This window comes from Triticum aestivum, chromosome 7A (assembly GCF_018294505.1).
Source record: "Triticum aestivum cultivar Chinese Spring chromosome 7A, IWGSC CS RefSeq v2.1, whole genome shotgun sequence".
NCBI lineage: Eukaryota > Viridiplantae > Streptophyta > Magnoliopsida > Poales > Poaceae > Triticum > Triticum aestivum.
Window position 1 is genome coordinate 313,737,712 of NC_057812.1, and position 21,861 is coordinate 313,759,572.

The 21,861-nt window shown below is 48.5% G+C and overlaps 1 protein-coding gene and 2 long non-coding RNA genes across 3 annotated transcripts in view; 1 reads left to right on the forward strand and 2 right to left on the reverse strand.

The window, feature by feature from the left end:
* Window positions 1-12,461, forward strand: part of LOC123154095 (glutamyl-tRNA reductase-binding protein, chloroplastic) — a 49,745-nt gene extending 37,284 nt beyond the window's left edge. The window contains exons 4-5 of the mRNA XM_044572888.1: window positions 11,335-11,484; window positions 11,873-12,461. Coding sequence (XP_044428823.1) covers window positions 11,335-11,484; window positions 11,873-12,097 — 375 coding nt within the window. The 3' untranslated portion in view covers window positions 12,098-12,461. The remainder of the gene's footprint in view (window positions 1-11,334; window positions 11,485-11,872) is intronic.
* On the reverse strand, window positions 3,756-4,599 carry LOC123154096 (uncharacterized). Its single transcript, XR_006476669.1, has 3 exons — window positions 4,376-4,599; window positions 4,156-4,260; window positions 3,756-4,025 (listed from the first exon to the last, which is right to left on the reverse strand). It is a non-coding gene; the product is annotated as an uncharacterized lncRNA (long non-coding RNA).
* A 707-nt stretch (window positions 12,462-13,168) lies between the features above and the next one.
* On the reverse strand, window positions 13,169-21,001 carry LOC123154791 (uncharacterized). Its single transcript, XR_006477059.1, has 3 exons — window positions 20,666-21,001; window positions 13,953-14,700; window positions 13,169-13,851 (listed from the first exon to the last, which is right to left on the reverse strand). It is a non-coding gene; the product is annotated as an uncharacterized lncRNA (long non-coding RNA).
* Between the last annotated feature and the right edge of the window lie 860 nt (window positions 21,002-21,861).

The following is a 21,861-nucleotide window of genomic DNA, read 5'->3' on the forward strand; positions in this document are numbered from 1 at the left end:
GGTATTTACCTGACTGCGAAGAAGGTAGCTCATTACTTTCAAGAACACACAGTATCAGTCGTTAGCGATGCCCTGTTTTTGAGATTATGAACAACCGGGATGCGACTGGTCGAGTGGCGAAGTGGGCTATTGAGCTCTTGCCCCTAGACATCAAATTCAAAGCAAAAGAGGCGATCAAGTCCCAAGCATTAGCAGATTTCCTGGCCGAATGGACAGAGCAACAACAGCCGACTCAAGGTCATTCTGAACACTGGACCATGTTCTTTGATGGCTCCAAGATGTTGAATGGTTCGGGCGCTCGGGTAGTCCTGGTGTCTCCAGAAGGCAATCGGCTCAGCTATGCTTTGCAGATCCACTTTGATTCCCTCCAACAATGAGGCTGAGTACGAAGCGCTCCTCTATGGATTACATATGGCCATTACACTCGGCATCCGTCGCCTGATGGTCTACGGTGACTTGGATCTCGTTGTGAATCAAGTGATGAAGGAATGGGACATCAGAAGCCCTGCCATGACGGGATATTGCAACACAGTGAGAAAGTTGGAGAAGAAATTCGAGGGTCTAGAGCGTCACCACATCCCTCGAGCTAAGAACCAAGCAGCTGATGACCTGGCAAAGATCAGTTCAAGGAATGGGACATCAGAAGCCCTGCCATGACGGGATATTGCAACGCAGTGAGAAAGTTGGAGAAGAAATTCGAGGGTCTAGAGCTTCACCACATCCCTCAAGCTAAGAACCAAGCAGGCGATGACCTGGCAAAGATCGGTTCCACTCGGAAACCAGTACCCAACAACGTGTTCCTTGAGCACCTTCATTCCCCGACAGTGAAAGAAGATCCTTTCACCAAAGAGCCCCCGCAAGTAGTCGAACCCTCCGATTCGACTGAAGTTGAGATCCCAGCAGTTATAGACTTGGTCATGAAGATTCTGGCGATCACGCCCGATTGGACAATACCTTATATTGCGTACCTGCTTAGGCAGGAGCTTCCAGAGGACGAGGTCAAAGCACGTCAAACTGTTCGTAGATCCAAGGCCTTCACTGTGATGGGCGACCAACTGTTCAGAAAGAGCGTCACCGGCGTGACTTAGCGCTGCATCTCCCCAGAGGAAGGCCAATTGATCCTCGAGGAGATCTACTCGGGAACTTGCAGACACCACGTGTCCTCTTGGACGATCGTGGCTAAAGATTACCGAGCGGGTTTCTACTGGCCACGTGCCAACGAGGCTGCCCAAGAGATAGTCCAACGCTGCACCGGCTGTCTGTTCTATGCAAACTTATCACACGAGCCAGCATCTGCATTGAAGACCATTCCACTCGTCTGGCCATTTGCAGTTTGGGGACTTGACATGGTCGGCCCTCTCAGGGCAGGTGCGAGTGGATTCACTCACTTGTTGGTCGTTGTCGATAAGTTTATCAAGTGGATGGAGGCGAAACCCATCAAGAAGCTAGACTCTCGGACGACGATCAAGTCTTCAGATATGGCGTCCCCCACAACATCATCATCGATTATCGCTCAAACTTTGACTCGGAAGAGTTCAGGACATTCTGCAGCACTCAAGGCACTCGGGTCGATTATGCCTCTGTGGTACACCCGCAGTCGAATGGACAAGCCGAAAGAGCAAATGGTTTGGTCCTCCAAGGGTTAAAACCACACCTCATGCGTGATTTGGAGCACGCTGCTGGAGCCTGGGTCACCGAATTGCCGTCTGTTCTTTGGGGCCGAGGACGACCCCTAATCGGTCTACCAATCACGCTCCCTTTTTCATGGTGTATGGAGCAGAGTCTGTCCTGCCGAGTGATCTGCTCCACAATTCAACCCGAGTGGAATTATACTCTGAGGCCGAGTCGGAGCTGGCATGCCAGGACGGCGTCGACCTCCTGGAAGAGGGAAGAGAGATGGCCTCATCCGCTCGGCCACATATCAACAGGACCTGCGGCGCTTCCATGATAGACACATCAGGGGCCGGGGGTCGGGCCTTTCAGGAAGGTGATCTTGTGCTCCGAGTGGATCAGCAGAGGCCTCATAAACTTGCTCCCACGTAGGAAGGCCCTTTTATCATTTCAAAGGTTCTGCATAACGGAGCGTACAGGCTCTACAACCTCCTGAAGAATATAGATGAGCCCCGCGCTTGGAATGCCGACCTGCTTCGGTGGTTTTATACTTGACGTCGACATGTTAAGATGTAATAAAAGCACTAAAGTGATATTTGATAAATAAAAGCATGTCTTTTCCAGTACTTCATTGAGTTCACCTTTACACACTTGAGCCCAAAGCCCTTGTGGGTGAACACTCGTCAGCTTAGTTGCGAACCAATTTTGCCTAAGTTGAGAAACTACTTCGAGTGACGAAATTCCCTCTCACTCGGGGGCTTAGCCGCGAACCAGCTTTTGCCTAAGTTAAAAAACTACTCCGAGTGACGAACTTCCCTCTCACTCGGAGTGGTTTTTAAACTTGGGCGAAAGCTAGTTCTCGGCTAAAGCCCCTGAGTGAGAGGGGAGTTCGTCACTCGGAGTAGTTTTTTAACTTGGGTGAAAGCTGGTTCTCAGCTAAATCCCCCGAGTGAGAGGGCTTAGCTGCGAACCAGTTTTCGCCTAAGTTAAAAACCACTTCGAGTGACGAACTTCCCTCTCACTCGGGGGCTTAGCTGCGAACCAGCTTTCGCCTAAGTTAAAAATCATTTCGAGTGACGAACTTTCCTCTCACTCAAAGGTTTAGCTGTGAACCAGCTTTTGCCTAATTTAGCAACCACTCAAAGTGACGAACTTTCCTCTCACTCGGAGGCTTAGCTGCGAACCAGCTTTCACCTAAGTTAGAAACCACTCTGAGTGACGAACTTCCCTCTCACTCGGGAGCTTAGCTACGAACCAGCTTTCGCCTAAGTTAAAACAACCGTTCCGAGTGATGAACTTCCCTCTCACTCGGAGGCTTAGCTGCGAATCAGCTTTCGCCTAAGTTAAAACAAACACTTCGAGTGAAGGCTTCCCTCTCACCCGAGGGCTTAGATGTGAACCAGCTTTCGCCTAAGTCAAAGACATTAAAGGAAAAGCATTCGAATAACTCCAGTAGTTCAAAAGCAAATGGAAGTACCCGGGCCCAAGACCAGAAAGAGTTTAAGCGGATACAAATTCACTTGGCATACCGAGGCAAATGGTTAAAGTTTAAAGTTTTCCCACGCGTCTGAGGGACTGGCGGGCTCAACAAAGGTGTCCAGATCGATGCCATCAACAATTCGAGTGACGGCCTTGATGAATGTCTCCATGAAGTCTTCAAACTTGAGCTTCTTCGTGTTGGCGACCTTGAGAGACTTCAACCTCTCTTCATTCACGTCTTTGCAGTGGATGCGGGGGGGGGGGGGGGGCTCGTTAAGGCGAGCCATCATCGCCTCCAAGTCACTATGGAGTGTCTCCTCTACCCACAGCTCCTTGTCGATCCTTCCCACCGCGCCCCGCAGACGAATGATGTACCCCAAGGCGTCATCGAGATGAGCTTCCAGTCGAAGAATGCCCAGGGTTGTCTTGTCCTTGACAAGTGACCTGGTGGGATCCAGATCCCTCTCAATCCTCTCAGTCTCCAACTCGACGTCACGGCAGTATTCTGCCAAACAAAAATATGACAAAGGTCAGCATGTGCAAACAAGGTTCACTCGGAAACAAACAAAGTTCACCCGGACGATATAAAATACCTTCAAGCTTGGCGCGCATCTCCTCGGTAGAATCCTGTATGTACTTCTCTAGAGAGTCCCTTTTTTGGGTAAGCTGGGCGATCTTCTCGCTCAAAGTCTTCTTCTCCTGCTCGAAAGCACTCGCTTGAGTCTTGAACTTGCCATCCCACTCGGCTTGTCGCTTTTTGAGCTCGGTGATCTCCTTCTTCGCCTCCTCAGCAGCAGTCTTCAGCGATTTGTTCTCCTCCTCAAGCTTCTCGATTGCGGCCAACTTCTCTTTGGCAGCCTTGGTTTTCTCTCTCGCCACCTTCTGTGCTCCCACCAGATCGTTGTCCTTGTCGACAAGGGCCTGCTTCATAGTTTCTAAAGAAATGCAGTTCCTGAGTCGCAGTTGGATTCGATGGTTTTCACTACGCACATCTGCTCGAGTGAAATCACCCGGTTCAAAGAAAGGAAGAAAATGAAAATAAGACACTCGGTTGCTGAAACTTACCTCTCATGGTCCGCACCTCCGCCTGCGCATGGGCTTCAGATCCAGTCGGAGTTGGTTCTCCTCCTTCTCCAGTGACACATAATGAGCTCCGAGCTCGCAAGTTCTCTGGAGTACAAAAAAATGAGTCAGTCGACGGTAAAAGGTACTCCGAGTGCTCGAAGATCAACACTCCTGGAAGGAACAAGCCAGACCTGTACCAGATCCTCAAGCACCCTCTTACCTTGTTGGCATCGTACACCTCCTTCAGGCACTGGGTCATCAGCTCCGCTTGGATCATTGCCTCCTTGCTAGCCCCTGTCTGGTCCTCCGGCACTCTATGCAAGCTGAACAAGCTGGCGGGAGGGACATGCGCCGGAGCTGGGGCAGTTGGTGCGGCCGCAATGGGATCAGTACCAGCATGGGAAGAGCCACTCGTCCTTTGTGGCGCGGTCGCACTGGACTCGGGCAGAGCTTGAGGCACTTGGCACAGTGGCGTCTTCCGAGCAGCGGTCCTTGAGTCGGTCGACATCTTGCTCCCTTTCTTGGCGCTCTTCTGTGGCGGCTCTTTGTCGTCGTCCCCAACAAGGATGATCTCTGCGGGCGCTGCGTTCACTCGACATCATCAGCCAGAGTTCACAATTCAGCCGGATCGAAAGCAAAACAAAAGGAAACAGTCTGAACCTTTCTGGGAAGTGGCCACATCCCCGGACTCAGCCTCGACGTGTTCCTCGTCGACCTGCATCAACGACATTGAAGTTGCAGGTCTGGTTAGATTCACTCGGTCAAGAAGAATCAATGGAGTTCCTTGAAGCGAAAGAGGAAAGTGCAATACTTACGTCAACGTGATGGGCACAATCACCTTGATTCTAGGCAGGGCCACGGCCTTCCGAGGTTTGGGGGTTACGACCTTGGGCTGCTTGGCAGTCTTCTCTGCTGGCTCCGGCGTCGCTGTCCGAGTGCGCTTTGGATTCCTTGCACTCGGAGCCGCGTCATTGGTCTGGCGCCCACTCGGATCGTGGGACTTCTTGGTGCGGCGTTCTATGCGCTCCTCAGCAGACGGGTAAGACTCGGCCTCGCCCCCTCTTCCGTATTGTCGTCCTCCTCGATGTACTCTTCACTATCAACATTGCCATGGTCACTCTCCACATTCCCAATAATGTGGTCTCCATTCGGCACGGGCGAAAACACTTGTTGGAACTCCTGCGAGGCACGAGAAACGCAAATAGTCAGATCAGTCGAAGTCACTCGGATATCTTATGCAGAAATGATTCAGTCGAAAATACAAGCTTACCTTCGTTGGCCGGTGCTCGTTGTCGTATAGCGGGATCCGCCTTGACCACTAAGGGTTGTCGCGAGTGCCGGTGAGGCTCATGAGCCACCCTTCCACGACCTTCTCGTCCACGTGCTTCGAGTCTACTCGAGTTGGATTGTTGGGACCCTTATGCAACCACATGGGGTGAGCCCGTTCCTGCAAAGGCTGAATCCGTCGTCAGAGGAAAACCTCCAGCAGATCCAGGTCCGTCACTCCGCCCTGAATCAGCCCGACTAAAGCGGTCACCAGGATCCCCACATTCGTCTTTACTTGTCCATCGTCAGTGATGAAGGAAGATTGACCCTCTCGGTCATATAAGGGAGAAGACCAGTTGACGAGCCGGTGCAAGGGATATCATTGCAGTAGAACCACGTCGACTGCCAACCTCTGACCGAATCAGGAAAGGTCATCGTCGGGAAAGCGCTCCTACCCCTCATCCGGATCCCTAATCCACCACACAGTTGGGTCACGTGGGTTCTCTCTCCATCAGGAGAAGCCTTTTTCACCGACTGAGAGCGACATGTGAAGATGTGCTTAAACAACCCCCAATGCGGCTGGCAACCCAGGAAGTTTTCACACATGAAAACGAATGCGGCAAGGTAAGCTATGGTGTTCGGAGGAAGGTGGTGGAGTTGAGCACCGTAGTAATTCAAGAAACCACGGAAGAAAGGGTGGGGTGGCATAGAGAAACCTGGCTCCACGTGGGTGACGAGGAGCACGCGCTCCCCTGGCCGCGGTGCAAGCTTGATCTCTCCCTCCTCCGGCAGCCTCCAACTCCCTTCCGGCAGCCTCCAACTCCCCTCCGGCAGCAATCCGTTGATGACGAGTCCACCGAGATCTTTCGCCGTGGTGGTCGGCGGGAGCCAATCACCCTAGACGCAGCCCGTCGGAGGCGCGACCTTGGAGCTCGACGTCTTCTTCCCCTTCTCTAGTTTCGCCGTCTTGTCCTTCGCCATCGCCGCGTAGCACTCCGGTGCCGAGCGGGCTCGCACAGAGTGGAGAAGAGGAGACGGGAGGACTGGGGGCGAGAGGAGAAAGGGGATCTCGTGCCCTCCCACCTGACGTGGGGGCCCTCTTATAGCATCGGTTCCTCTGCCCGCTGATCCTCATCGTTGGCTTCTGGGCCCGTGGATCTCCTCGAATCTCGCTGGTGGAGATCCTGCGATACGTGGCGAAAAGCGGGGCGATAATCGAGGCATCACGCCCCACTTCCCCCACTCACCGCGTCGCAACTGTTAGCGCGCGCACACATTCCCAGTTTTGAATCCCGCGAAATCCGGGATCCGACAATCCAATTGCTTGTCATTTAAAGCCCTTCCAAAAACGCTCGGGCCTGGCCAGCCGCCCGACGCACGAAGGCTCATTTCACTCGGGCGGTGATACCCCTCAATCGGCTCGGCTCAGAGCGGAGCCCTCACTCGGACGCCACGTGATCCAGAATCCGTCGAGGCGTCGTGCAAGGTCGAGACCGTCGAATGACCAGCAAGAGTCCTTGAGCGCTTCCATAGCACTCGGCTCACCTGGGAATTCACTCCGACTTAACCCTCCTAACCCCGATAGATTCGGGGGCTAATGATGGGGTCATGTACTAAGGGTAGGGTAACGGTCCAGACCTACAGACCCTACCCTAGGACACCATACACCTTATATTGGGCCCCAGGGCCAGGATAGCATTCAGATGCACGTCAGTCAGAACGTTCACTCGGACGGAAGCATTCCACTCGACCGAACCCGTCGGCACTCGGACAAAGAAGTCCAGGAGACTCCTCGGAATTACAACGGTCAGGACGTGTGTTCACCCTCATCAAGTGTAGTTAATGCACCTGTTACCAGTGACGACTGTCCTTAAACTCCCCCCTTAAACCCTTGGTAATGGCAGCATTCATGGGGCGAAGGCGCACTCTATATAAGCCTCCCCCCCAACTCCATAGCAAGGGTTCGCAATCTTTCTAATCTATACACTCTAATCAATCAGCTCCTGAGCACCGAGGCGTAGGGCTATTACCTCCACCATGAGGGGCTTGAACTCGTAAATCTGTGTGTAACAACTGCGTCGTAGCTGGGCTCAGACGTAGACTGTTAGACTTACACCCACGACACCTACTAGAGGAGATAGATCGACCAAAGCTCTCAGTGTTTTTTGGAATAACTAAGCTCTCTCAAGTTCTTAGTTTATACTTTGCTAACCCTAGATCTGGCCTAAGGTACGGTTTATTTAGTCTACAGACGAAGGGGTAGGTGGGGAGGAGAGATACATTGTCATTCAGCCAGATTCCTGCTTGTAGGCAGTTGGCTGGACAGTCCAATTGAAATTAGCCCGGATAGTCCGGGCCTTAATGTGTGCCTTTCTCCTAGATGGCGCGGGCGTCAGCGAACTGGGCAAACTCGGTGGCTGAACAGTCCGGGACTGAAGTGGCCAGACAGTCCGACGTCAAGCCCTGACAGTTCGGCCTCTGTCAGGCTTTGAGTTTTTGCTCTCGGATATCCAGGGCGCGAGAGCTTGACAGTTGGCCGGTCTCTCTTGCGATTCTCTAACTGTGACTGGACTTTCCAGGATGATTCTTCCGGATTGTTCGATTGCCTGTATGTGGCAACTCTTCCTCCCCTTCTTCTCCCTTCTCCACGGCTCAAACTTCTTCCCTTGCTTCTTCATGGGTGGTTCCTTGGTACTTGAGCATGCACCAGATCTTGGATTGAGGTAGTAGCAATGTCTCAGATGAATGCATGGGGAGCTCAGAGAGTAATGAAGTCACCTTGGTTTCAATGGCTCATGGGCGAGCTCATGTCATCGGTCCACTTGGAGTTTGTGGGGTTGATGATGGGTTAATGGTGATGTCCATGGGATGCTCGGCATCATCTCCCCCTTGGGGAAGATCTGTCCTTGGATCAAGATCCTAATCACCATGAAAAGGCGCAAGGTCGGTGAAGTTGAAGGTGTCGCTCACCGAGTGTAAATCTTGTATGCGTTAACGCTACCGTCGGCTCATGGAAGTAACTTGAACTTGCACTCTTTCGAGAAGTGATCTTTGTGAAGGTTCACCCACACGAGGTCATCGGTAATGAACACCGTAGGCTTCTTGGTGAAGTTGACCTTGTCGGCATGGCGTTGAACTTTTCGCTCAATGGTGAGTCTTGTGTCATTGTGCATTATCTTCATGAACTCGGCGCGGGCACTTGCATTCATATTGGTGAGCTCTTGGCGAGGTACCGATAAGATGTCCAAGGGTGAAAGTGGGTTGAACCCATAGACAACCTCGAACGGAGACTTGAATGTTGTTGAGTGTCTTGCAGGTTGTAGGCAAACTCGGCAATCGGTAGGCAATCTTCTCACTCTCTAATATTCCTTTTGATGAGCACTCGGATGAGGGTGGAGAGTGTGTGGTCGACCACTTCTAGAATTGGTATAGTTTTTACAGGAGTGAAAAATGTGTCAAACAACCACAAAGACCTAATGCTTATGTATCGCTAACATGCTGCAAGGTCACGAATCCTTCTTCGGCTGGTGGCAGGCATCCACGTTATCTGCTCCAGCTTCCCTTCGCAAAGGCACTGCCTCCCTTGGGATCATCGTGGCCCGGACCCTCTGGAAGCATAGGAATGCTTGCACCTTTGACGACACCCGCCCATCAGTTACTGAAGCTTCCCGAGCTGCCCTGGCCGAAGCCGCAATGTGGGCCACGGCTGGTGCAAAGGGACTACGTGTTTTCATCTTTGAACCACCTTGAACGAACCTTGTAACCGCCTTGTAACCGTAACTTCGCGCAAGTCTAGCCACGAGTGTGTGGCTCGACCAAGCGCCTGTAAACTCTTCTCCTTATCAATGAAATGATACGCACTATGCGTATTCGATAAAAATTTCAGTGACATATAACATCCTCACTTTCCACCACAAATGGATGAAGTGGTGTCTTTGGTTCATCCTCTAGAGGTGCATCCCCAGGCGCAAAGTCGTCGAGTTTGATGAGGAACAAGCGTGTACACCGGTGACCCAGGACGTACTGCACGTCGCAGTTGTAGCAGAGGCCTTGGCGGCGTTGTTCTGCCATCTCGGTGGGTGTGAGGCAACGTGTAGCGCAAGGAGCTAGTGTAGGGGCAGCAGCTGCAGCAGGAACGGCCTGTGGTGCAGGAAGAGCAGCAGGCAGCGAGGTCGGCCTCCACACGGCATTGGTGCTGGGAATGGATGGCATTGTTCATATGCCTTAGAGAGGGAGACTGCCGTGTGGAGGTCCATCGGCTGCTGAAGCTTGACATTGACTTTGAGGCTCTCGGGGAGCCCGGGTGTGTACAAGAAACGTTGCTGCACTGAGCTTAAGGGCTAGCTGGTCCTGTGCAGCAGCGCTATAAATCTGCTGGCGTAGTCGGCAATGGTGGAGGTGCGGAAGCCGAGCCAACTCGCCCAGGGGTTGGTGTGTACAGACTGCCACTGCCCAAACTGAAGGTGTCACGCCTCTTTGAAGTGCTGCCAGGAGGGAATTCCGTGATCGCGCTCAAACTGGAGATACCAGGACTGAGCATTGTCGACAAGGTGGTATGCCGCTGTCCACACCTTGTCAGCCTCCTCCGTGCGCTGACCCCAGAAGAATTGCTCACACCTATGAAGCCAGCCGAGTGGATCGACGGAACCACGGTAAGTTGGAAAGTCGAGCTTGTGGAAGCTTGGGACAACGAGCCGGAGCCAGCACCTTGGTGCTGGTATGGGAGGGGGGCAATTGACGTGGTATTGTGAGATTGCATTTGTAGGCTGGGTATGTAGTGTTTGAGGAAGTGGGTGATTAGGGTTGGTGGGTGGCTGTTGGTAGGGCAGCGGTGGAAGAGATGCGTGGTGGAAAGCTGGGTTGAACGGAGGGTAAACAAGGGGTTGGTGATGGGGTGGTGGAGGGCCAGTTTGCTGTGGAAAGAACTGGGAGGCTGGAAAGCGCGGTAGTGACGATGGTGGGGGAAGGCGTGGATTAGATCCTGTTTTCACGAGGGTGGGGGTGGTGGTGGCATGGGCCGGAGCGGAGGAGGCGGAGGAGTCGCTAGCTGCCAGGTGAAACACCGCGTGTGGGTCAGTGAAGCTGAGCGCCAATGCTCGAGGGTCGACCAGGGCAGAAGGTGGTGGAGTGCTGGTCGTTGCTCCAGGGCGTCAAGGTGCTGGACGAGGCCCTCCATGAAGGCCTGATCAGTGGTCCGTTGCGCCACCACCTCCTTCATCTGGGTCGTTAGCTCCTTGAGCATGAGGTTGGTGTTGCCACCTTCGACTTTGTCATCGTCCGCTGTCGTAGTTGACTCTGATACCAGATGGAACAAACTCTAATTACTCAGCCTAATAGATAGTAATAGTCTGAATTCTGATGATTTATTAATCTCGGGAGAAGCACTAACATATAGGAGGAATAGCTTGGCTGACAAGCTGACTCGAAGGAAATACAATCTGGTCTCTGAAACAGGTTCTTCTGGAGTCTGTACCTAATACGAATCTGATCGTAATAACTTGTAGCAGTACAAGAATCCTAGTCACTTTCGGCTGGACCAGGGGGTGGTGCGGCCAGGGCTGGGGCCCACCGACCATATGGTTCCGCACATAACAATGATGCTAACTGAATATTATATGGTTACCAAAATGGTTTCTCAACTGCCTTCTATTTTGCTAATTGCCTTTAGTATCATATATTTAAGATCCATCTTTAGCATGTTATGAATTTACTGATTTGTGTTTCACTTCATATTTTTTTCTGCTCATAGATACATGTTGAAGAGTCTACAATACCTTAGTACATTGTAGTTTTCATTTTGCATCAATGATTAATTCTCTGAAATTTTTCTGTACTTGGATTTTGCCAGTGCAATTTGGCACTAGGAATTTGCTAATGATCAAGATGGTGATGTTGCATACTTTTTCTATCCAGGGCCGTGTGTGGGTAGTCCCGTCAGAATACAGTGATGCAGAACCAGATCCGCTTCGAAACTTTGCTGAAAGCGTTGTTGAGGAAATGAACAGTGAACATGCTGAAGATGTTCATAGGATATACAATATTTATGCCGAATCAGATTTTCAGGTAGTATTCAACTTATTCTGTTAATCCTTGGTTTGTTTCTCAATTCTTGGGAAAAAGAAAGCCTAATGGAAACACATATTTTGTTTCCTTGGAAGTTAACATAGAGCTGTAGAGTTATTTATATTCAGCTTCTTGCACTTCAAAGCAAAAAGGCACAACTAACTTGTGCATCAGACATATGAGTTAAGAAATTGAAGATGGATATAAATTGAGCATCTTTTTTTTTTCTTTTTTAGAAGAAACAGAAATTTAGCCGTGCAGGAAATTTCTGATTTCATTTTTTTAGAAGACCTCATTTTATATTCCTATAAGATACCATATGCAACTACTAGGAAGCTTTTGAACTGTTGCTATAGTAGAATTAACTGTGTCCCATGTGTGGTAATAGGCATTGGATGTAAAGATGATTTGGGTAGACAGACTTGGTTTTGACTTGCACGTTCATTCCGAGGAAGGCATCTTCGCTGTTCGGATACCTTTCTCAAGGCAGGTCTCTGACCAGAAGGCGGTGAAATCGTCATTCAACATGATGGCTCATCATGCATGGGAGGTGGACAAGAGTTATGCCACCCCAGAGTTTGAGAAGGTACAATTCTTGAAGAAGGTCATATAGATGGTGTGATATCTGTATTCGATATGATACCTCCATTGTCAGTATTTTTCTGTCAGTTTTTTTCGAATCGATTTCTTTTTTTCTTTTTTCTTTTAGCGCAAAGCGAACTATTCTTTCGCCTTTTTCTGTCATTTAGATGACCATGGTTGTGATATTCTATGCCTAACACATACGGAGTAGTTTTAAGTGTCTTTGTGTGTTTCCATCCATCTCTTTGCCTTATGTACCATTGATTAGCGCCATTCTGTAATAAGAGCAATGAATTTAGACGGTAATGTTTGATGTACATTGTAGTTGGTTCACCATAGTTTCACCCTCACCTGTATCTTTGAATTATGAGATGAGATCGGGCTAAATTATGTTCCATTATACTGTCTTTCCTGCTAGCGCTTGCTAGTGTGCCTTTGTGGCCTCTGTCAGTTGTAAGTTGTAACATGCAAAGTGATATGCATTTTCCATCCTGTCCTTGCAAATGTTATTTCAGAAAGCAGTCATCTAAATCCATTTCAATTTTTGTACCCCAGACATTTTACTTGATAAAGTTTTTTTAAACATATGTAGTTATACAGTGTTACTTTGTGTCTTATTTAATTGTGAGACTGCTGGGCAACATGGGTAAGATCGTTCTGTGTGAGCATTCCTGAGATTCGACTTTATATTTCGTTCAACACATGTCACAACCGATGCACGTGGAATTCGTGTGAGTATAAATCATGAACTAGAATGTGATGCACGCCTTGCCGCGCCGTTTTTCAGTTGCGAATTAAGTCTACAATGTTTGTTTTGTGTGCAATTTATTATGGTTGGTTGGCTTGTTCATGTGTAATTGTCAGTTAATTATCTTACAAAGCAGCGTCATCTTGTTTTAACATCTCCATGGGAATACAATGTGGAGAGAAATCCATAAACAATTGGTGAGTGTGAGTTACAGCAACTATACACAACCAATGTAAACTTCAACACCGATGCATTAAAATTCACATGACAAAGAAATCAGACCATCATCAAATATTCATACCCTCGAAGCAAAACTGAAATTTTTTTGCAATATGTGTCTATCTGGATTCAGCAAATTACAAATAATTTTAACAAAGAACTAACAGTATTTTGGATCTTCAAAATCAAAGAACTCAAGATTCATCGCTCGATATAAAACAAATTTTCTGAAGAAATAAACAAATTGAACCGTCATGCAGAACTAATAAAACTATAAACCCAGTCCAATATAGCTACAATATAAACTCTTAAACTGACACCAACCAAACAATCCAATATACACCAGCCAAACCAAACAGTCCCATAACCCTGGGTCGAACCCACTTTCTCAAGCCGAACCAAGCCATCGAGTCAAAGTAGAAATCTACATATAGGCAAGCATCTCCAAACCAAACAATTTCATACCCTTGGGCCGAACCCACTTTCTCAAACCAAACCAAGCCATCGGTTCGAAGTAGAAATCAACATATAAGCAAGCATCTGACTGGCCAACTCTGCACATGAATTAGTTTGCATTGTTTGTACTGGGAGTCAATTACCACCGCCTTGAGCCAAACACGATGGGGCACCATCTCTTTAAAATCGCATCTACTTTACGCACCAAGTTACCGGCAAGCATGTCGAGTCCCCCAGACTGGCACCCCCTATGCGACCTCACGTGGCACAAAGACCTAATACCAACATCATCAGCACGGAGCTAGTTGATTCAGACTCCATCATCCTCAATAGTCAAGCTCGTCGCCGCCCTCGGCTCCATCCTGCAGATGTGATTTCAATTTGGTTCACACTGCTTGACCAGGACGGCGCGGCAACAGGCACAACTCCACGATCCAGATACAGAGAGTTGCATAGCCAGTACCTAATGCTGGTTGGGGGCTTCCACAACATCCGCATGGGCAAGTGGCGAGGGCGCTCGTGCATTTGGAGAGGAAGCGAGAATTGAATGACCATGTTGAACCAGCGTCATAGCTCGGCTAGCACTCCATCGGCACGCCATGTGCCCCACCTTGGAATGAATCTTCCCTTGCCCACAGTAGCAGTTGCTGCCAACGGCCGTCACTCCTCTTGGCTGGCAAGCCCTTCGTGCCGCGTCTCACGGTCGTGTTGTATTAAGGCCTGAATGATACTCACGACTACAAAAATTATGACCTCTCAAGAAACAACAGAACAGAAACTTTATATGTCCACTGGCCTAGAGCAGGGAACAACCTCTATGAAGTTCCCGATGAATAGCTTAATCGATAAAAAGTTTAACCACAGTAAAGCAATTGATGCTACAATAATACTCTTTCGGAAAGAAAAGGTGATGTTCATTTTATTGATATTTAAAAGAATGTAGCATTGTAAGTTGTTGGGGCCAGAAATCACATGCCTGAATCTCATACTTGGGCATTCCATAATAAGCATCTGAAGTTCTGAACCCATTCACTGTCAAGAAACAATAAATCGCCGAAGCACAGTAGGTAACTGAAAGTACATATTTAGGTAGATGAACAGTTTACATAATGTACTTTGTTGTGGCTAGAGGTCAGAAACCTAGTACCGATCTGATACATGCTGCATGGAAATAGCATGTATGCTCCTCTATCCTCCTGGGAATCCCTTGCCTGTAGGAAAACAACAAATTATTTAAAAGCACATAAGGTAGTCAAAAGCACCATCAGGTTAGCTGAAAGGAAATAATAGCTACCAATATCAAACAAAGATAGAAAATACTCTCTTCTAACTAAGCAGCATTTTGCTTACTGTATTCGCGTTATCACTTGCTTAGTGTTTCGAGGGTGTATAAACCCCAAAAAAGTACTATACTTATTATCAAAACATAGCTCTTATATCACAAGAGTGGTAAACTGAACAACCAGGGCAACAATCCTTTTCAACTAGTATTTTCATTAGCTAAACAAATACGATAGTATACATCATATCATTTGCTTTAATTTCTGAAGACTGGAGGGAAGTGTTTCCCCTGATTCCAAAAATCATTATACATCAGCATACGGAACAGATGTGATCTATTCATCTTTGAACAGTCTCACTCTTTCCAAGTAGCAAACACCCATTGGATATATGTGAGCTACTCGCCGGAACCACTCACGCTCCCATTGATTTGGTACGAAAAATCGAGCTAGTAATTTGAATTCGGTAGAGGAAGCCACCCAACTACCAACACCTCTATCCGTTACAAGTCATCGGCCTCAGCCGTCCAATTCCTAGCCAACCCCCTCTCGAGGGAGAGAGACGCCTATTTAACGTTACACCCGATCAACGGGCCCAGTTCGGGCCTGCAAGCCACTGGGGAAGGTTCTTGGGCCACGAAGACTTGGGCCGTAACGTGGGTTCAGCATCTGGCTTCTTGTTGTCGGCAACGTCTTGATCTGCTACAGCGCTCTCCTGCGTGTCTTCAGTGTCGACGCTTGCAGGGTTGCTGACATTCCCCCTCCGTTGAGAAACGGCTTGACCCCAAGGCGGAGCATGGGGGAATTGTTGCTTGAGTGATTCCAGGTCCTCCCATGTCGCAGCTTCAGGAGTAGAATCGCTTCACAGGATCAACCCTTGTGCGACGGTGCGCTTGCCCTTCTGTCGCACACGCCTCTCGAGCACACTGATAGGAATCTGCAAATGAGAGTTAACAGAGGGTAATGTGCTGGATATAGGACAGGTCGGTGCAACCACTTTCTTCAGCTGTGAGATATGAAAAACTGGGTGTATCCTGCTGCCCTCCGGAAGTTCTAGCTTGTAAGCCACTTCTCCAATTCTGCCCACTATCTTGTAAGGACCATAGTATTTGTAAGCTAACTTATGATTTGCTCGGTGCACCACTGAAGACTGGACATAAGGCTGCAACTTAAGGAAAACCAGCTCGCCCACATCAAAAGTTCTCTCAGTTTTGTGTTTATCTGCCAATTGCTTCATTCTCTGTTGAGCTCGTAGCAAGTGTTGTCTGACAGACTCAACTACAACCTGTCGATCTTGCAACCATTGTTGAATGTCCAAAGGAGGAATTGTGTCTGATGGAGAAATACCAAAATACCTGGGAGGTTGTCCATACAAAACTTCAAATGGTGATTTCCCCACAGCAGAATGCCAATTGGTATTGTACCAAAACTCACAGAGCGACAGCCATTTGCTCCATTTAGTAGGGTGAGAACTGATGAAACTCCGCAAATAGCACTCCACCTGCTGGTTAACTCGCTCAGTTTGTCCATCAGTAGCCGGATGATAAGCCGAGCTCATATTCAAATGAGTGTCAGTTCTGTTAATAAGAGTCTGCCAGAAGTTGCTGGTAAAAACAGGATCCCTGTCAGATACAATGAGTTCAGGCATACCATGTAACTTGCAAACATTATCCAGGAAAATCTCTGCAACTTTTTGAGCAGTAAATGGGTGTCACAGAGCCATGAAATGACCATATTTGGTGAATTTGTCAATAACCAACAGAATGCAATCAAACTGGCAGGAAATTGGCAACCCAGTGATGAAGTCCATAGTAACAGTTTCCCAGGCTCGTTTAGGAACAGGCAATGGAGAAAGAAGGCCTGGATAATGTACTCGTTCAGCCTTAGCTTGTTGACAAACCACATAGGATTGCACTTTGTTTTTGATGAAAGCTTTGATGCCAGCCCAACGAAACAGGGAGTGGATTCTGTTGTAAGTTACTGGAAACCCTGAATGTCCTCCGACAGGACTGTCATGAAATGCAGAAAAGATCTTATGCTGCAGCTCTAGGTTGTTACCAATCCAAATACAACCTTTATACCTCAAAAGACCATGCACAAGCTGATAGTTAGGTTTAGCAGCTGGGTCCACAGACAGTTGCTGCAAAATTTCAGTAATCTTATCATCATGAGCATAACTGTTAACAATTTCCTCCAGCCACACTGGTTGAGCTCTGGATATGTGGAAAACTTGAGGGTGTGGTTTCCTAGAAAGTGCATCAGCTGCAGTGTTGTCAACTCCCTTCTTGTAAACAATTTGATAGTTCATTCCCATTAGTTTTGTGAGAGCTTTCTGTTGCCAGATAGTGTGTAACTTCTAATTCTGCAAGTGTATCAGACTTCTTTGATCAGTTTTAATAGTAAACTGCTGCATTTGAAGATAAGACCTCCATTGTTCCACAGCTAATAGGATAGCCATATACTCCTTCTCATATACTGACAGTGCTCTGTTTTTAGGGCCAAGAGCTTTGCTTACATAAGCCAGTGGATGTCCCTCTTGCATTAAAACAGCTCCTATTCCAGTGTCACACGCATCTGTTTCAATCACAAAAGGTTTATCAAATTGTGGCAATGCTAGGACCGGTGCTTCCACTAGGGCTTGCTTGAGTGTATTGAAAGCTAGATCAGTAACAGAAGTCCACAAAAAAGGAACCCCCTTCTTTAACAGATCTGTCAGGGGCCTGCTAATAATGCCATACTGTTTGATGAACTTCCTGTAATATCCACTGAGCCCTAAGAATCCTCTGACCTCCTTGACATTGCTGGGAGTAGGCCAGTTCTGTACTGTTTCTACCTTGCTAGGATCTGTTGAAACTCCCTCAGCACTAATGGTGTGACCCAGATAATTGATCTGTTGTTGGGCAAAAGCACATTTAGTGAGTTTAACCTTCCACTGATCAGCTCTCAAAAGACAGAGTACCTCTCTGACATGTTTCAAGTGCTCTGCATATGTTTTGCTGAAAACCATTATATCATCAAAGAAACAGAGAGTGGTTTTCCTGTTAGTAGGAGTGAGTGTAGTATTCATAGCCCCCTGGAAAGTGCCAGGTCCTCCAGCAAGCCCCATGGCCAACACAGTGAATTCATAATGACCATCATGGGTTTGGAAAGCAGTTTTGTATTCCTCTCCTGGGGCTAGTCGGATTTGATGATAACCTGCTCTTAAATCCAGTTTAGTAAACCAAGCAGCTCCTGACAACTCATCCAGCAATTCATCAATAACTGGCAGGGGAAACTTGCCCTTGAGAGTGATGGCATTTAACATTCTGTAATCAATCACCAACCTCCACTCTCCACCTTTTTTCTTAACTAGTAGTATTGGAGAGGAAAATGGACTGTTGCTAGGCCTGATTATCCCAGCCTTGAGCATTTCTTTAATTTGTTTGTCTAGTTCATCCTTGAGTTGTGGCACAATTCTATAAGGTCTCATGGATATAGGCCTTGCCCTTGGAATAAGAGGAATTTTATGATCACAAGGCCTTTTGGGAGGAAGCTCAGTTGGAGTAGCAAAAACATCAGCAAATGCCTCAACAAGCAATTGCATCTCTGGAGGTATTTGATCTGGTTCACCCATCTGGATAGCAGAAAGAGCTACACAAGTATAACTATGTTCTTCAGAAGAAATTCCTTGCAAAGTAATAGTTTGGCCCTCCTTAGTAAATGACATCCACTTTTCTACCCAATCAACATACATTGGACTATGCTGTGCAAGCCAATCCAATCCCAGTATTCCATCATAGGTTTGCAATTGCAATAATCTGAAATCAGAGGAAAACCCATGACCATTGCATTGCCAGTTACGGTCAGTTATCTGATGCAGACACTGAATTGTTGTTCCACCTGCAACAGTAACTGTGATAGGTTTGATAGGAGAAACACCCTGAATATAAGAATACTTGGCGTCCAAGAAGGAATGTGTACTCCCAGAATCTACTAGGAATTGCAGTGCTTGGCCTTGTAGTACAACTTCTAGTTGCAGTACTGGTGCCTCTGGTTCCTTGCCCATAGCTGTTGCAGACAACTTGATAGTGTGGACAGAGGAAATTGACTGTTGATCATTATCAAATTCAGATTCCTCACTGTAACTGGACTGCATTTGTTCAATCATCTCTTGCACAAAATGCAACTGAACTGTAGACTTACATACATGATCCTTTGCCCACTTCTCCCCACACACGAAACGCAAACCTTTAGATTTCCTGTAGTTTCATAGTGCTAACCATTTGTCATCAGTTGGAGTACTTTTAGCAGTGTCCTTCTCCTCTGGTGGTCTGCCCTTGCTGTTGCCATAAGAAGGAACAGTAGTACTTCTCCTAGACACTGAACCTGATGAATTGCTGACAGTTTCCCCCAATTCCTCATGCAGTAATGCCAGTTCATAAGCTGCATCAAGGTCCTTGGGTTTCTGTAATGCAACAGCTATCCGAACTCCGGGTTTCAACCCATCCAGGAACCTGGTAGTATAATGGAGAGAGTTTGGAGCATCCTCATATGCTGTTAACTGATCATAGAGCTCTGCAAAACGTTCAACATAATCCTCCACAGTGCTGTCCTGAGCGATGCGGAACAATTTTCTGAGGAGCGTCTGATGCTGGTTGCGACCAAACCTGCTCTGCAAGGCATTACAAAATTCAGTCCAGGAAGAATTTGGCATGCGTCGCTGAACAGACTCCAACCATCTGGCTGCCGTGCCTTCAAACTGAGCTGTTGCCAGAGAAATCCATCGGTGCTGTGGTGTACTCCATAGACGGAACTGGTCCTCACATCGATTTTGCCAGAGACGGGGATTGGAGCCATCGAATTTGGGCATTTCCAGTTGAGAAGAAAAGGATGAATGATCAAAAGCATCCACAGACTGAAATTCACGGGGAGAAAAAATTCAGGGGGACTGTAGAGAATCATGCACACCTCTGACCGGAGGAGGTACATAAACATTATGTGCCTTCCCCCGGTTTTCGTTGTCGAAGCCAAGGGCGTTGGTCATGCATCCATGACCTCGCCCAGCACCGCGCGAACCTTGGCCGGAGTCGACCTTCGGATCCGGCTCAGCTTCCTCGTGCTTGTACAGATCCGTCCTCAATTGCTCCAGGTCGAGAGCGATCATGAGCTTGTCGAGGGTGGTGTTGTTCGCATTGATAATTTTGCTCATGGACTGGAGGAGCGTCTCACCTTGCGTCTTCAGCTCCCGATCCAGGTCGTCGGCAAACTCATGACGAAGCAGCTCGTAGACGGCACGACTCTCGGGGCTGAGTTCCTCCATCGCCTGGTGTCGCCATCGATCGCTGTAGCGCGTGCAGTGGGGGTGGATTGGAAGCTCTAGGACGGAGGCTCTGATACCAGATGTGAGCTACTCGCTGAAACCACTCACGCTCCCATGGATTTGGTACGAATCGAGCTAGTAATTTGAATTCGGTAGAGGAAGCCACCCAACCTCACACACCTCTATCCGTTACAAGTCATCGGCCTCAGCCGTCCAAATCCTAGCCAACCCCCTCTCGAGGGAGAGAGACGCCTATTTAACGTTACACCCGATCAACGGGCCCAGTTCAGGCCTGCAAGCCACTGGGGAAGGTTCTTGGGCCGCGAAGACTTGGGCCGTAACGTGGGTTCAGCATCTGGCTTCCTGTTGCCGGCAACGTCTTGATCTGCTACAGCGCTCTCCTGCGTGTCTTCGCTTGCAAGGTTGCTGACAATATACAACTACATATTTAACACTAAAAAATAATTCATAACTTTTTAGTTAACTGGAATATAAATCTATAACATAACAAAAATAAAAAGTTCCCAATCTCTAAATGCACATGAAAGAATCAATTGAGAGTGCAAGAACCCGGGGGTGAGGGGTTCGTTAGGTTACCGGAATGCGACGACGACCGGTGGAGCTCACCACGAGTCAGATTCGTGGCACAAAAGGCACACCCATTATGAATCAGTGACGCATCCATGGCAGCAGGGCCGTAGGGGAGGATAGGGGAGGATTTGCTGGATGTAGACGCATCCCTCCACGACACCAGACACCGCCGCTTGTACCACCCCAACTCCAGTCGCTAGTATGGACGGCGAGGAGGAGGAGGGGTTGATGGGAGTCGGAGAAGCGTAGTCGACGACCAACGGGAGGCGGACGCAGCCAGAGGAGGGAGAGAAACCTAGGCGAGCGTGAGAAGAGAGAAGGGTGGGTGCGGGCTCTTCGGGGTGTTAACGCAACGAAGACACACGGGTCGACCGAAACGAACCGACTACAAAAGGCCCACCAGGAAAGTTTAACCGACTACAAAAGGCCCACCTGGCAACTTACCATGGTTTATATTACAGGGACAGTCTGCCTGTCCGCCCGACCTTGGCCGCCGCCGCGAAGGGGAGTTCTGTTGGGTGAGATCGCATCGGTTTTTCCTTCAGAGGAGATCAGATCGGCAACGTGGCGATGCCTCAATCGAGTGGGCAGGGGTATCCCTCCGGCAGAGGCTCAAGCTAGCAAATCGGCAGCAAAGAAGTTTTCAGAAAAATACTTGGCAACATCGGCGGCCTCCCTCGAGGAGGACCACCGGGCCTAATGTCGATTTTATGTTGGAACTATCGTGGGTTAGGCGACCCCGCGACAGTTCATGAACTCTGCGATCTTGCGCGGGAGAGTGCACCGGCGATCCTCTGCGTGGTGGAAACACAAATCGCAAAGTCTCGCGTGGAGGGATTGGCAGGAACGTTGGGCTACGAGAGTGCTTACGGAGTTGGAAGTTCAGGAAGGAGTGGGGGTCTCTGCATATACTGGAAGAGACCTGTGGAGCTTGAGTTAAGGAAGTTTTCAAAGTACCATATAGACATGGAGGTGAAAGAAAGAGGGAAAGACACATGGAGATTGACATGCTGGTACGGTGAGGCTAATAGAAGTATGCGGTATAAAACATGGGACATGATGCGCTTTCTGAAGGTGGATAGTGATCTACCATGGCTGTGCATCGGCGATTTTAATGAAGTTCTACGCCGGGAGGAGCAGTTTGGACCCAATGAGAGGGATATGGGACAGATCAATGCTTTCAGAGATGCAGTGGATGTTTG